General features: G+C 37.8%; 1 protein-coding gene across 1 annotated transcript in view; it reads left to right on the top strand.

The window, feature by feature from the left end:
* LOC121305067 (dynein heavy chain 17, axonemal-like) overlaps positions 1 to 12,187 on the top strand; it is a 37,574-nt gene that overhangs the window by 448 nt on the left and 24,939 nt on the right. The window contains exons 2-16 of the mRNA XM_041236593.1: positions 199 to 325; positions 511 to 650; positions 894 to 1,016; positions 1,928 to 2,071; positions 2,377 to 2,506; positions 2,712 to 2,886; positions 3,291 to 3,442; positions 3,863 to 3,964; positions 5,280 to 5,375; positions 7,532 to 7,726; positions 8,080 to 8,276; positions 8,600 to 8,757; positions 9,155 to 9,263; positions 9,893 to 9,941; positions 10,508 to 10,572. Of these exons, the coding sequence (XP_041092527.1) occupies positions 513 to 650; positions 894 to 1,016; positions 1,928 to 2,071; positions 2,377 to 2,506; positions 2,712 to 2,886; positions 3,291 to 3,442; positions 3,863 to 3,964; positions 5,280 to 5,375; positions 7,532 to 7,726; positions 8,080 to 8,276; positions 8,600 to 8,757; positions 9,155 to 9,263; positions 9,893 to 9,941; positions 10,508 to 10,572 (1,833 nt within the window). The 5' untranslated portion in view covers positions 199 to 325; positions 511 to 512. The remainder of the gene's footprint in view (positions 1 to 198; positions 326 to 510; positions 651 to 893; positions 1,017 to 1,927; positions 2,072 to 2,376; positions 2,507 to 2,711; positions 2,887 to 3,290; positions 3,443 to 3,862; positions 3,965 to 5,279; positions 5,376 to 7,531; positions 7,727 to 8,079; positions 8,277 to 8,599; positions 8,758 to 9,154; positions 9,264 to 9,892; positions 9,942 to 10,507; positions 10,573 to 12,187) is intronic.

Raw genomic sequence — 12,187 nt, 5'->3', positions numbered from 1 at the left:
TAAATTATTAATGTCATTTTTACACAGGCGTTTTATATGCAGTTGACAAGGTACTGCATACCTGTCCTTTGGTTTAAATGCACAAATCATTTAATATAAATTAAGATCGTTCGGTTTTGAAATCGGTTTATTGTTGTGCTATGGGAATTGTTTTTTCACACTGTTTTTAACAATGCAATATTCTTGTTTTATTGAAAGGATTATCATGCAAAGTTGACAGAAGCAATTCAAAGCACAGCTAAGTTATTGCAGCAAAACCGGCAAAAGGACATTCATTGCATTTTTCATGATGGCCTCGTAGAAAATGAAGAAAGTAGCATAAAAGGTAATGTATTATTCTTTAAAGAATCTTTTAACTGAATTTTAGTAAAGAACGTGGGACATTTCATATATGCGCATGTAAAGACTAATAACCACACACAGTTAAGAATAAACACAAAGTCACTTATTGGCGGCATGTTCTGTAATTTTAGTTTAATTTAAAGAAAGTTTATCTTTGTTTCTTCATAGATATGAAATCCACACCGTCAGTTGGAAGTACGAATAGTTCCCCCGTCTGTGACGTTTCCAGTCAAAAAAAGATCAGAAAACCCTCAACATCAGGACATACTAAAAAACTGAGCAATCATGTTCTTCTGTTAACCTACCAGGTATCCCTTCTGCAATCTCTACACTTAAACAACATACCTGTTACATAAAGGTCAAGCTTGTGTCATGCTACACTAGGCAGACTTGGAGGTTTATGAGGAGTGTTTATCTAAATGAACAACGTTTCAGATGTATCTATTAAACCCAGTTCTATACTATTGCAGCACGGTGCTGTCATTTACTGGAGCGATGTCATCATGTTTTTTAGTTTCTGATCCTCATAATTGTAATACTTCATTTTGCAGCGTGACGTAGTTAAAAGAATACTGGAGCAAATAAAATCTGGTGCCATCGGTGACCGTTCAAACATACCCAATGCACTCTTTCACTATCAGTACGACGAGAACGGTATGGATATCTCTTTAAAGGTATGTATTAACAGGTTCATTACTGTTAGCAAAGAACCAATGTTTAAATATGCCAAGCAGCCTCTGTTTTTTATTCTTTGAATGACTGCAAATACCAGAGCAGCATCCTTAGAGCACAGATTCGAAACTGTTTGAGGATTCGATTGGGCACTCTGTGAGTGTGTGTGTCAGTGGGATTCTTTTAAATCAGTGTATGAAAGATTGCTAAATACGCCCAGTACAAAAGGTATGGTTTTGTGGTACCTTTGTGCTGGGTAGGCTTGTCAGCCAGCATCCTGTTGTTCGAACGTTCAAGCTGCCTTTCCGACAGAAAACCTGTTCTGCAAAGCTACCATCGGCAGATTGTATGTAGGAGTTCTAGCAAGGGAAATGAGACAAAAAATACTGGCTTTGCAGCTGACAGAGTTCTGAGTGTCAAATCTATTGCTATCAACTGACTACCTATGATAAATAGAAGCCAAGAATCTTATCATTTCGCGTCAAATTGGAATATTACCAGTTCATTCAGCTTTGGCAATCACAGTCACAAACCCCAGATGAAATAAGTTTACTTCAAACATAATAATAACTTTTTGATATTAACAGGGATGGAAATTTGACTCCAATTGCATAGCAGTGTGATCCATTCCTGGTTTTACTATGAGTTTAGTATGAGCTTGTTTTATAAATATTAGAACATAAGAACATAAGAAAGTTTACAAACGAGAGGAAGCCATTCGGCCCATCATGCTCGTTTGGTTGTTAGTAGCTTATTGATCCCAGAATCTCATCAAGCAGCTTCTTGAAGGATCCCAGGGTGTCGGCTTCAGCAACATGTATTGTGGTTAATCAAACTAGTATGCCCTAGGAGTCTTATTTCAATCCCTGCATTAAGATGCGTTTTTTGTTTTGACCTCGTGGTTGCATTGCAGGTTGGCGAGTGTGAGTTCGGCTATGGCTATGAATACCAGGGGTCAGCTGAGCGCAGCCTCATCACTCCCCTGACAGAAAGAACCTTCCTTAGTCTCAGTTCTGCTCTCTGCAGTGGGGCATGGGCACTCTGCATGGGACCTGAGGTAAGAATATACAACACAGTTAACAATCACTGAAGCAATAGAATCCTTATTGGGGGACAACACCGTCAGGTTATTTACTGTACACATAATGTCAGCTGCCAAGTTAATGCCCAATAATCTGGGTTTTAGTGCATTTAGAAACTGGTAGACAGTGCCTCTTATTGTTCATTTAACCACTTTAGTTAGAGTATTGGTTAAGGTTTGTAGTGTTTCTTTGCTTTAAACGCAGCTCAAACAACTGTGATGTACTGATGTACCGTTAGCTGATCAATATTTTGAGGAGTATTTTTTATGTGGTTTTGCAGAGCGTTGGAAAGAAGACCACAATGAAGGAGCTGAGTCTCGCTCTGGGGAGAGCTCTATACTTCATCCACTGCACCGAAGCCATGGATCTCAAAACACTCACAGATATCTGCAAAGGGGTCGCATCGGCTGGCAAGTCTATAGTAAAAAATACATAGCATTCACTCTGACTTGAGTTGTTTCACAGACCCTGGTTAGCACTGGTTTGGGGGAAGCCCGTTTATCCCAGAATTCCGCAATAAGTTTGATGGAAGAACACTGTGTCCTCTTCCCATTCGCTTCTGTGTTAAACACCCTTCATTTTAGTTGCCTAATGTCTTTTTCTGGTTGGGTTTAGGTGCCTTTGTCTGTTTGAATGGGATGGATCGGATGAGACCCTTGATTCTCTCTGAGGTGGCACATTGGCTGGGGCAGATCCAGGATGCAATGCAGGCTGGGAAGGGTGTCGTCCATGTGCAGTCCAGTGACATAAAACTAAATCCATTGGGTGGATGTCTAGCTATTGTTAAAAGGTAAAATGTGTGTACTATCATTGTAATTGCAGTAACTGGGTATATGTTACAGTCATTTACCAAATGATTATATGTTGTAGTCATTTGGTTAATTGCCAGGTTTAACAGGATGGTTTCTGTTGACCTGTTAAGACGGCATAACATTTCATTTAAAAGGTTCTGTATACATGTTGACGAATAGAATAGATTGCCTTGCACTTATTGGTAATTACAGACACGATAACTTATGTTAACTGAATAAACTGAGAAACCTATTTACTACATGCTCATATACCATCCTGATAGTTGCATATTATTCACGTTAATCGCTTAGGCAAAATGGGTTATGCAATTATTCATGCCTGTGTAATTAGCATCATGTTATTATAAGTAATTATTATGTTTTTTTTTTCCTTCTCTTGTAGCGATCCTGTGAAACAGACTGGTAATGCACTTTATCCCAGGTATGTCTCACCTGCAGCCACTATTCCAGACAGCCTTCTCAGGCGTTTTCGCATTGTCAGCATAACAAGCACCGACCTCCACTTCTCTGTGGAGACTCTGCTTTTCACAGCAGGTAGGTGTCCCTTTAACAGACTCAGTCCTGAATGACCCCCCTACTGTTCATTCCTATCTGTTTCACGGAGCTTTTTGTAAACGGCAGTTTGGTTGCATGTCTCGTATCCTTATTTTTTGTAACACCGAAGGTAAACAATCCTCCTGTTGCCAGGGGAACAGTTATCAACAAATGCAGGAAGACAGAGGATGTGGAGAGTATTCATCCTCACTTACAAAAGTAAAACAAATGTAAATAAAAAGAACAATATTAAATATTGGTCAGAAAAACTAATGAGATGCATCACACAGTGCCATGTTTGTTTTGTTTGTGAAATAGGTGTTGGGATTACAAATGTTACAAATGTTGCGCTGTGTTGTTTCAAGTTTTTTAATTTCTTTAATATTTTGTTTCTAAAGTGTTTCTTTTGGGGATCTGCAGGGTTTTCAGGAGCCGGATTGCAGGCGAGGAAGCTGCTGGCACTGCTTGAGGCCTGTTCAAAGATGTCTGCAGTATCAGTTTGCTCCGGGCATTGTGGGAACGGTGAGCATACATCAAGCTGTAAACAGGATGCATTTGGAAATCATAATTCATTACATTCTCCTGTTAAAACTTCAGAACAATACGCAAGTATGATATTGTTAACACTGAAAGGTGTAGTTACTTGTCAATGAATTAGTTTAGCACATTCTATTACCCTTGCTGTATAACCTTGAAGTATCATGGTTTCATTATTTAAATATGAATTGATCATGTGTGATTTGCTTGCCTTTTTATGTAAGAGCAAGTAGCTTAAAATGTCTTATTCATATATATATATATATATATTATATATATATATAATATATATATATATTACTGTCCCTGTAACTGTTATATGACATTTGTAGTCATCCTGCCTGGTTCTTATTTCAATTGCTTTTTATTTTTAATTTTTTGATAATTCTGTGCTAAAATGCTTTCACCAGAGTTCTGGAGTTGCTCTTCAGTTCTAATTGCGTACCATATATTCATTTAACTTAGCCTAGATCAGCCAACGTGTCTTTTTAGATGCAAGAGCCAGCAACGTCTAGTGATCTGGCTCTTTTGGTGGAGTTTCCTTTTGTTTTGCTGGCAATCCACAGTAGTACTCTGGATGGCGCTGGCGCTTAGTAATTTAAAGACGCATTATGTGCTTGTGGCAGGCAACTGTAACAGAATAGCAGCTCTTGAAATTTAAAGAACCTTAACACAGAGTTAGTTACCAATATCGTTAAACATTTCCTCACAAGCATTATTTGTGTTTAGAGATTTATGGTCACCCTTTTAAATTAAAATGTGCGAGATGCTTTGTTAAGGAAAGTGCAGAGTACGTTCTGCCCACTGTGTGCTCCTGCACAGAGAATCTGTTCAAGCAGGAACTGTACAAGGCTTACAATCATAGTTAATCAGGCAAGTTTTACAGTTAGTATACAGATAGCAGACCATCTGCATTTTTATTTAGCGGCTTGACCGGCCTGCTAAAAAGAAAGCTGTTTAGCATCTGTTGAATTTCCAAGAATGTATCTTTGCTGTCATGTTTCTGAATCAAATTAAACTGGGGCTCGTCCCTTTTAGAAGTGTGATCCAACAGTATGTGAAAGCTCCAATCTAGATTGCTTGCTTCCAGTTAAAATACTTGCATCAGAATGTTATATTACACATTGTCTTGTCGGTGCCAAGTACTGAACATGTGATGAGTAAGCCTTATTTAGCTCAGTTTTCTTTATTTTGTAATTCTGCACCCTCCATTGGGGGTATCTAGATTTGACGGGGCTTCTTGTGGCTATAGGCACTGATTTACTGATCTGCCGTCTGAAATATACTTTCTTCTTCACAGCAAAGAGCTTTGCAACGCTGTCGAGTATAAGACATTTAATTCATAAAGCAGGCAGTCTGTTGTGTGATATGCAGATTAAGCAAGAAGCCATCCAGAGTAAGTATTGCCATTTACAGTACAACACATATGCATACTGTAGCAGTTTACACCATAGTGAAATAATGGCTAGCAGGTTGCAAAGTGGGGTGAAGCTTATAATAGGATGAGAACATGCTTCTGTGCTTATTATTCACACCAAAATGTCAAACCAAACCCTCCCAAAATAAATAAATAAATAAAATAAGGTACAAATCTATTAAGGTTACAAATGGCAGTATAAATATATAATATTCCTTGCATTATTGCTGCCTAAAGAACCCACATAATAAAGGCGATTGTATTTTTTCTTTCAATTATTAATAGAGTATATTTTTGATCTAATGACCTCACTTTAAACTTATTTTGAGCCGATTCTGTTTCCTAATTAAACTCAGAAAAAAGCTGTTCATTACAAAACAAGGTCACTAGTTTTTACCTTCATATCTTGGCTGAACCTGATTTTGTTGTGCTTAATTTTGATTTCAAGCAGGTTTTGTTAATTGCTCATCGCTGCTCCTAATTGCATTTCGTTCTTGCAGTCGCCTGGTTTATCATTGTGCTTTAGTTATTTTCACTTGTTTAACAGAGTTGTCCTGACAGCTTTTCTTTTCAGCATCAAATACCCAGTAGAGTGTTCACTGATAGCAAGTCCGTCATTTAATCTCCTTGATTTGTAGCAAAGACAAACATAGTCTTTAATTAGGAGTTTTCTCTTCATTAGGATGCAGAGACAGCTTAACAATGACTAATTATCATTTAAAGGTAGGTAGAGATTTGGAAAATAAAAACCGAAAAGTTCAAGCCGTAAGTATGTTGCATTATGAAAATCTTAACCAAAAAAAACCCACTTATCTTTAGTTAAAAGAAGCCCATCTTGAAAGTACAAAGTGCACAACCTCCACCACATATAGGTGCTCCATTCCTTTTGCTGTAGCAGCACTTGATAAAATATTGTTTCTTTTGCTGATGGTAATGCACTGCTTATGGTAAACGTGCTCTAGAAGGTTACACTGTAGACATCTTACCCCAAGCAATACAATCTCCAAATGAACAAGTGCCCATTTTCAACTGCTGCTTGAAGCATCATTTTACAAAAGATAGAGCGTCGTATATTATTCCGAAGGGCTTTATAACAATCTTTCTTTCCTCCTCATTCCTCATATTGCGTCTTTTACTGACAGAACTGATTATGGGCTTGTGAGTGATAATGTAATTCAGCTTCTCCCTAAAGCGGTGTTGCAATCACACAAGCATTTTTATAAATTATAGACTGTCTAGAAAAAGCTCTTTCCTCTACTGAGAACTGCTATTAATCTCTTGCTGCTACATTTTCATATCATTTCAAACATGTATTTCCAAGGCCTGGTTATTAAAACACAGGGCATCAGTGTCAGCTTTGATGCAGTGCATCATGTTTGAAATATGAAAAGGGCATAATTACCACTTAGGTCATTTGAATTGCTAACTAGAGCCTGACATTTCCAATTTTCCAAGTGAGCTAGACGCATCCTGGATATTTTATGGCTCCAGTTAAAAGAGACAGCTTCAACTTTTCAGTGCAAATGACATTTTTTTTTTATATATATATATCAGAAGCTAAAGATAACATAAAATCTCTTTGTCTATCTTGCTGGTTGTGCCAAGTTCTAGGGTGCCAATTAATTACCAATTAAAGGCTTCTGTTATATTAATTCTACAAATTTACACAGTCTGTTCAATTGATCTGAACAGTGGCAGGCCTAAATAAGTCCACTTTAATGATTGAAGTTTGAGAACCAAGGTTTTGAAAAGCAAACATCTAATAGTGCATGGTAATCAACAATCCATAATATGCGAGAGAGGGTCATAGCTTAGTGTTTTAAGGGGTGATGGTGTTTAGATCAGTCTTCTGTTAAATCGTATGCTTTTCTTTGCTCTTCATAATGGATGATTTAGTTGATGGAACGGCATTTGCTGAGAGAAGCGTCTGCATTGGATATTGCAACTGGACCCTTAACAAATTTTCATCCATCAAACACATTTTCATTGGAACTGAACTCAAAAAAAGTATGGTCGAGTTGCAAATGTATTGTAAAGAATTGATTCTATATTTCATTTGCATTGCATTTGAGTGTTATAGAAAGCCAATCCAGGCACCACGTTGACACAACTTACGATGGTGGATTTTTTTTTAGGTCCAAACGAAACGAAGGGCTTGCATGCTGAAGGGGACGGTGGTCTGGAGGATCGAGTGCTGGTTGCTGCACTCCATCATTGCTTGCTCCCCCAGCTGACAGGAGATAAACTGAAGCTCGTTTGTTCAGTAGCAGGCACGCTCTGGCCGAATGTGACCTTGCCTGTGCAAACGACCCTGCTAGAGAATCACAGAGGTACAATATGAGTAAAGCAGATTGATATTTTCAAAAACGTATTTATTTCGAATGTGCAGATGCGTTAACAGTTGATAACTTTAGGGTTACAGTTACGTAGCATATCTTTTCTGATTCACCTTGTCAGTACCTTTACAACTCCCATTCTGTTTTTGAAGCCACAGTGCCACCTAAATAAATTGACAGCAGTTTAATTTGTACATTTATGAACATCTTGAAAAGGCATCAAAAATTTGCATTGGGATTTATTACTGAATGTATTTGATTGCATTTCCTTAAAGTTAGTAAAATGAAGTGCACCTAGTAGAAATATATGTAAATGCAGATTTTTTGTTGTCTGTTACTCATTTCAGCTAAATTTGCAGAACCTGTGTCGCTGGGCAGTGTGGAGAACCCTTCTCTAATGCTGGAGCTCAGCAGTGTAAAAGGAGCACTGGATGAAGAGAACGAGGCCATTGCAAAGGCAGCTACACAAAGGCAGCTGTGTGCTGATGACAAGTTCATCTCTCGAGTCTTCCAGTTGGCTCAACTTGTGCAAACCTATCAAACTGTAAGACATCCACACCATGACTGCAGACTAGCCAAAGTTTTACAATCCTGTAGTTATTTGCTATTGCTAATACAAAAATAATAAAAAATAGATGGCTTTAAAGCAATATTCTTAGAACGGGAATGCATTATCAAGAATAATGCACTGGAAGATTATGTTACATTAGTGTCTAATCTCTTTATTCTGCTAATTGCCTGCTCCATGTACATATTCAAACATTCCACTCTAAATAATCCACTTTGCTGTAAAATAAGACGGTTTAACAGCAGTGTGTATCTTGCAATACTGCAGTTCTGATTGGATGTAATACCACTTTTGTTCAGACGGCTATCGTGGGGCCAGCAGGATGTGGAAAGAGTGAATGCATACGGACGTACCTTCAATCTGTGAGGGAGAAGGGGACGGGCATGGCTGTGCAGACTGTGTTCATCAGAGCTCTGGAATCTCAACAGCTATTGGGGTACACAGACCCACAGTCAGGGTGAATGGTTTATTCATAAAGCTTACCTGTTTTTAAGTTTGATAATTAGACATTTACCTGCAAGTTAATGAGGGCTATATTCATAAAACTTAAGGAACTGTTGTAGAAATGTTGTTTACATAAGCATACATGTCCAATAAAACCGGTTGATGTGTAGGTGTATAACGGAACACACCCTGTGTTCATTGTTATCCAAACTTATTTTTTGGTTATCTAGAGAAACTCAATTATAGCATTTTATTTTAACCGCAGAAAAATATTGCAAAATAGCATCCCTGGTTATGAGCTTAAGAATCTAATTATGTCCAGCAATATTGGATTGCAAGCCAAAGTTATATAAACCACATTCTTCCCGTACCCTTGTGCACTGTTTTATTTCAATTTGTGTCTTTATTAGATGGATGGATGGTTTGCTTCCAAAGCTATTGAGACGGTACTGGCTTCAGCTCCCTGATGATTCCAAAGAGATTACTGGAACTGTGAAGACAGTTCACCTCGATGGACAAGTGGGTTGGATAAATATCATATTCATATTCTCGTCAGCTTTCTATTCCCACAGTCGTTTATGACCTGAGATGTATGATAAATATAGACGTGCATTCCATAGCGACCACTTCATCACAAACATGCAATTCAATGCTGGCAGAGCTTCAATAAACACATGACAGAAATGTTTTATAGTGTCATGCATTATTGAGGTACTGTATATCTCTGTAAGCTTGCATTTTAAATATCCTATAAATCTACAGTGCTGCTTTTTTTTTTATATAAGAAAAAAGTGAAGTAGACATTTCGGCTGGCCCCTTCTTGAGCTGAAACATTTGTCAAATCGACTTAATTTCTTATCTACCTTATAATTGAGCATTTTGAAGAAATTGTATTAACAAAATAGCATCATGTTTGTCCATCAGTGTTTGTATCACTACAGGCACATTTATTATTCCAGCGTTAGATTAGGAAAAGTTATCATGCTACCCTAGTTAGGTCACAAACGTATTGCTGATTTGTCTAATGTTTTTAAAAAAAAACTATTTTTATATATTTTTTGCATCAAAGGACAGAAAGTTGACAACTTGATCTGCTTTCTCTTCCTTATTCACACATCAGCATATGCTGTTTTGTTTTGTTGGTCTAGATTGATGCACAGCAGATGGAGCACATGCAGGCAGTTCTCAGCAGCAATGGTGAGTGGGGCTGTCTGCCCGATCATTATCCGAATAATAATCCACTGGCCCAAGAATGCTATTTGCTCCTTGCCATAAACACCTGCAGGATGACAGTCCTTGTAAAAGCAGCCATGAGACTTAGATGATCACAAGCCAGATGTTCTGCTAAGCACAAAGCTGTGCCTGTAATTAATGGTGGTTACTATCACCTTGTATGTTCACTTTCATATAATCACTTTGAAAGCTCTTCAGCTGAGCGATAATTAATATTCCTGTTGTATATAGCAGTTCATAACTGTAATTCACTTCATTCCCCAATTCGCAGTTATCAATTATGTTTTTTTTTTTTTAACACAGTTGTTAAAGTAGTAGTGTACAACTGATCACAGTTTGAGTGTTAATTGCAGGGAACGATATATGTTGCTGTGATTGAATGTTTTAACCATGGCTTCTATTGTGAGATTCATTCGTTTTTACGTAATAGACTGTCAAGTGTATTATCTCTTCTTTGTAGTAACAAGTAAGAAACCTGGTAATTGGAAAACTGAAACTGTAAATGACTTGCTTTGCATTTTTCGTCACAGGATCGTTTATCCTCGCAAACAATGAACATATCAAGCTGCCTGGCTCCATTAAACTATTCTGGGAGGTATGTTGTAGATACGCATACATGATACAAAATAACACTGAAAGTAACAGACTTCCTTATCCCTTCTGGAATTGAAAGGTTAACTATTTAATTTAATAAATAGTACCATGCATAGCATTTGCTTTGTCTCTTCCTGCTTGCTTGAATCATGGGTGTGTCCATGTGACTCATAGGAGAGATTGGCGGTGCCTTCCTTCCAGTCGCTGTGTCTCCTATGATTCAACACAACCCCATGCTGTCCAGTACAGAGTCTACACAAGAAAAACTTCCTGAAAAGGTCAGGCTGACTTTGTGAGAAAAAAATAGATCAAAAGGAGTCCATCTGCTTTAAGACAGGCACAGTGTGATGGATGCTTATCTGTAAAAAACCTGGTGCATACATTGTGCTCATAAACTGGGATGAATGTGGACAAATGGATCTTCAGACAAGCTGTTGAAAAGTGTCACCATTGACAAATGTACAGCTGGAAGCCAATTTAGTATAAGCAAGTGTTTACTGCCACCTAGCAACAGTGAGTGAGTGAGAGTGAGATTTAGTACCAGTTTAATTGATAAGTATGAACACGAAGAAGACTGGAGCCTTTCGATTTAAAGTTACCCTTTAAAAAATAAGTTTCCAATCAGAACCAATAAGTAGCAATGACTGTACACTTACAAATCCGTCGAGTGCCTTTCAATTCTAAACATTCAACGCCTAGACTGTACCTGCATTTAACGTGTATAGTGTTTCCCCGGCAGTATCTGCGCTTGTTAAAGTTTTGTTTTAAGTGCATACTTAAAGATGCAGAGCGCAATAGGAATTAACAGTGTAATTAAACGTGTATGTTTTCTTCATTTTGCAATACATCACTGTGTTACAGTCACTGTGACTTTTGTAACCCGTGGGTTTAATCAAAAGCAGGCGCCGATGCAATTAATGTCAACCTAATTCATAAAGATCATTTGGAATTAATTTGTTTCCCATTTTTGCAGGGAGGCTATATTTAAGTACTGTGAATGCATTCTTAGTCTAGACCAGTTTTTAGTTTTTGAATGTGGTTCCTCTCTATGAGAATATTAGCCAACTTATTTACTGTTTGATACCTGGCAGGTGTCTTTGGATCCCTTTTGTTAATGCTCTAATAGCTGCCACATTTAGAGTTGCAAGTTTATCCCGTCAAACAGTATTACACATTGCCTTTTTAACTTGCACATGGCAGTTACATTTAAGACTAAATTTTGCACTACCGGAAAACAAAATAAAAAAAACTACTTTGGGAAAGAGACAACATCTGTTACTTGTTAAAACATTTGACATAATCAGCCCGCTTCTGTTTGGATGCAGTAGTTTATTTGACCACTTCAGTATCTATTGCACTGTAGGCTTGTATTATAAAAACCCCAAACAGAGTGACAGATAACTTCAGCATTGGCCACGCTCCTGCAAAATAAAAAAGGGAACCGCTAGCCAAGATTTTCTGCTTTTCCTGCAGCCGAATCCTTTATCATTGCTGACACTTTGTTCTGTTCCAGAAGATGTGTGGATAGATTTTGATGTATAATGGATGCCAGCTGAAAAGAATATCTCACAGGATGACAGCCATTCATCTGCTGTTGATTGCCTCTTATTGAACAC

The sequence above is a fragment of the Polyodon spathula genome, chromosome 41, assembly GCF_017654505.1.
Source record: "Polyodon spathula isolate WHYD16114869_AA chromosome 41, ASM1765450v1, whole genome shotgun sequence".
In the NCBI taxonomy this organism is placed as follows: domain Eukaryota; kingdom Metazoa; phylum Chordata; class Actinopteri; order Acipenseriformes; family Polyodontidae; genus Polyodon; species Polyodon spathula.
The sequence above is the reverse complement of the archived record's forward strand: the minus strand, read 5'-3'. Positions and strand labels throughout refer to the sequence as shown.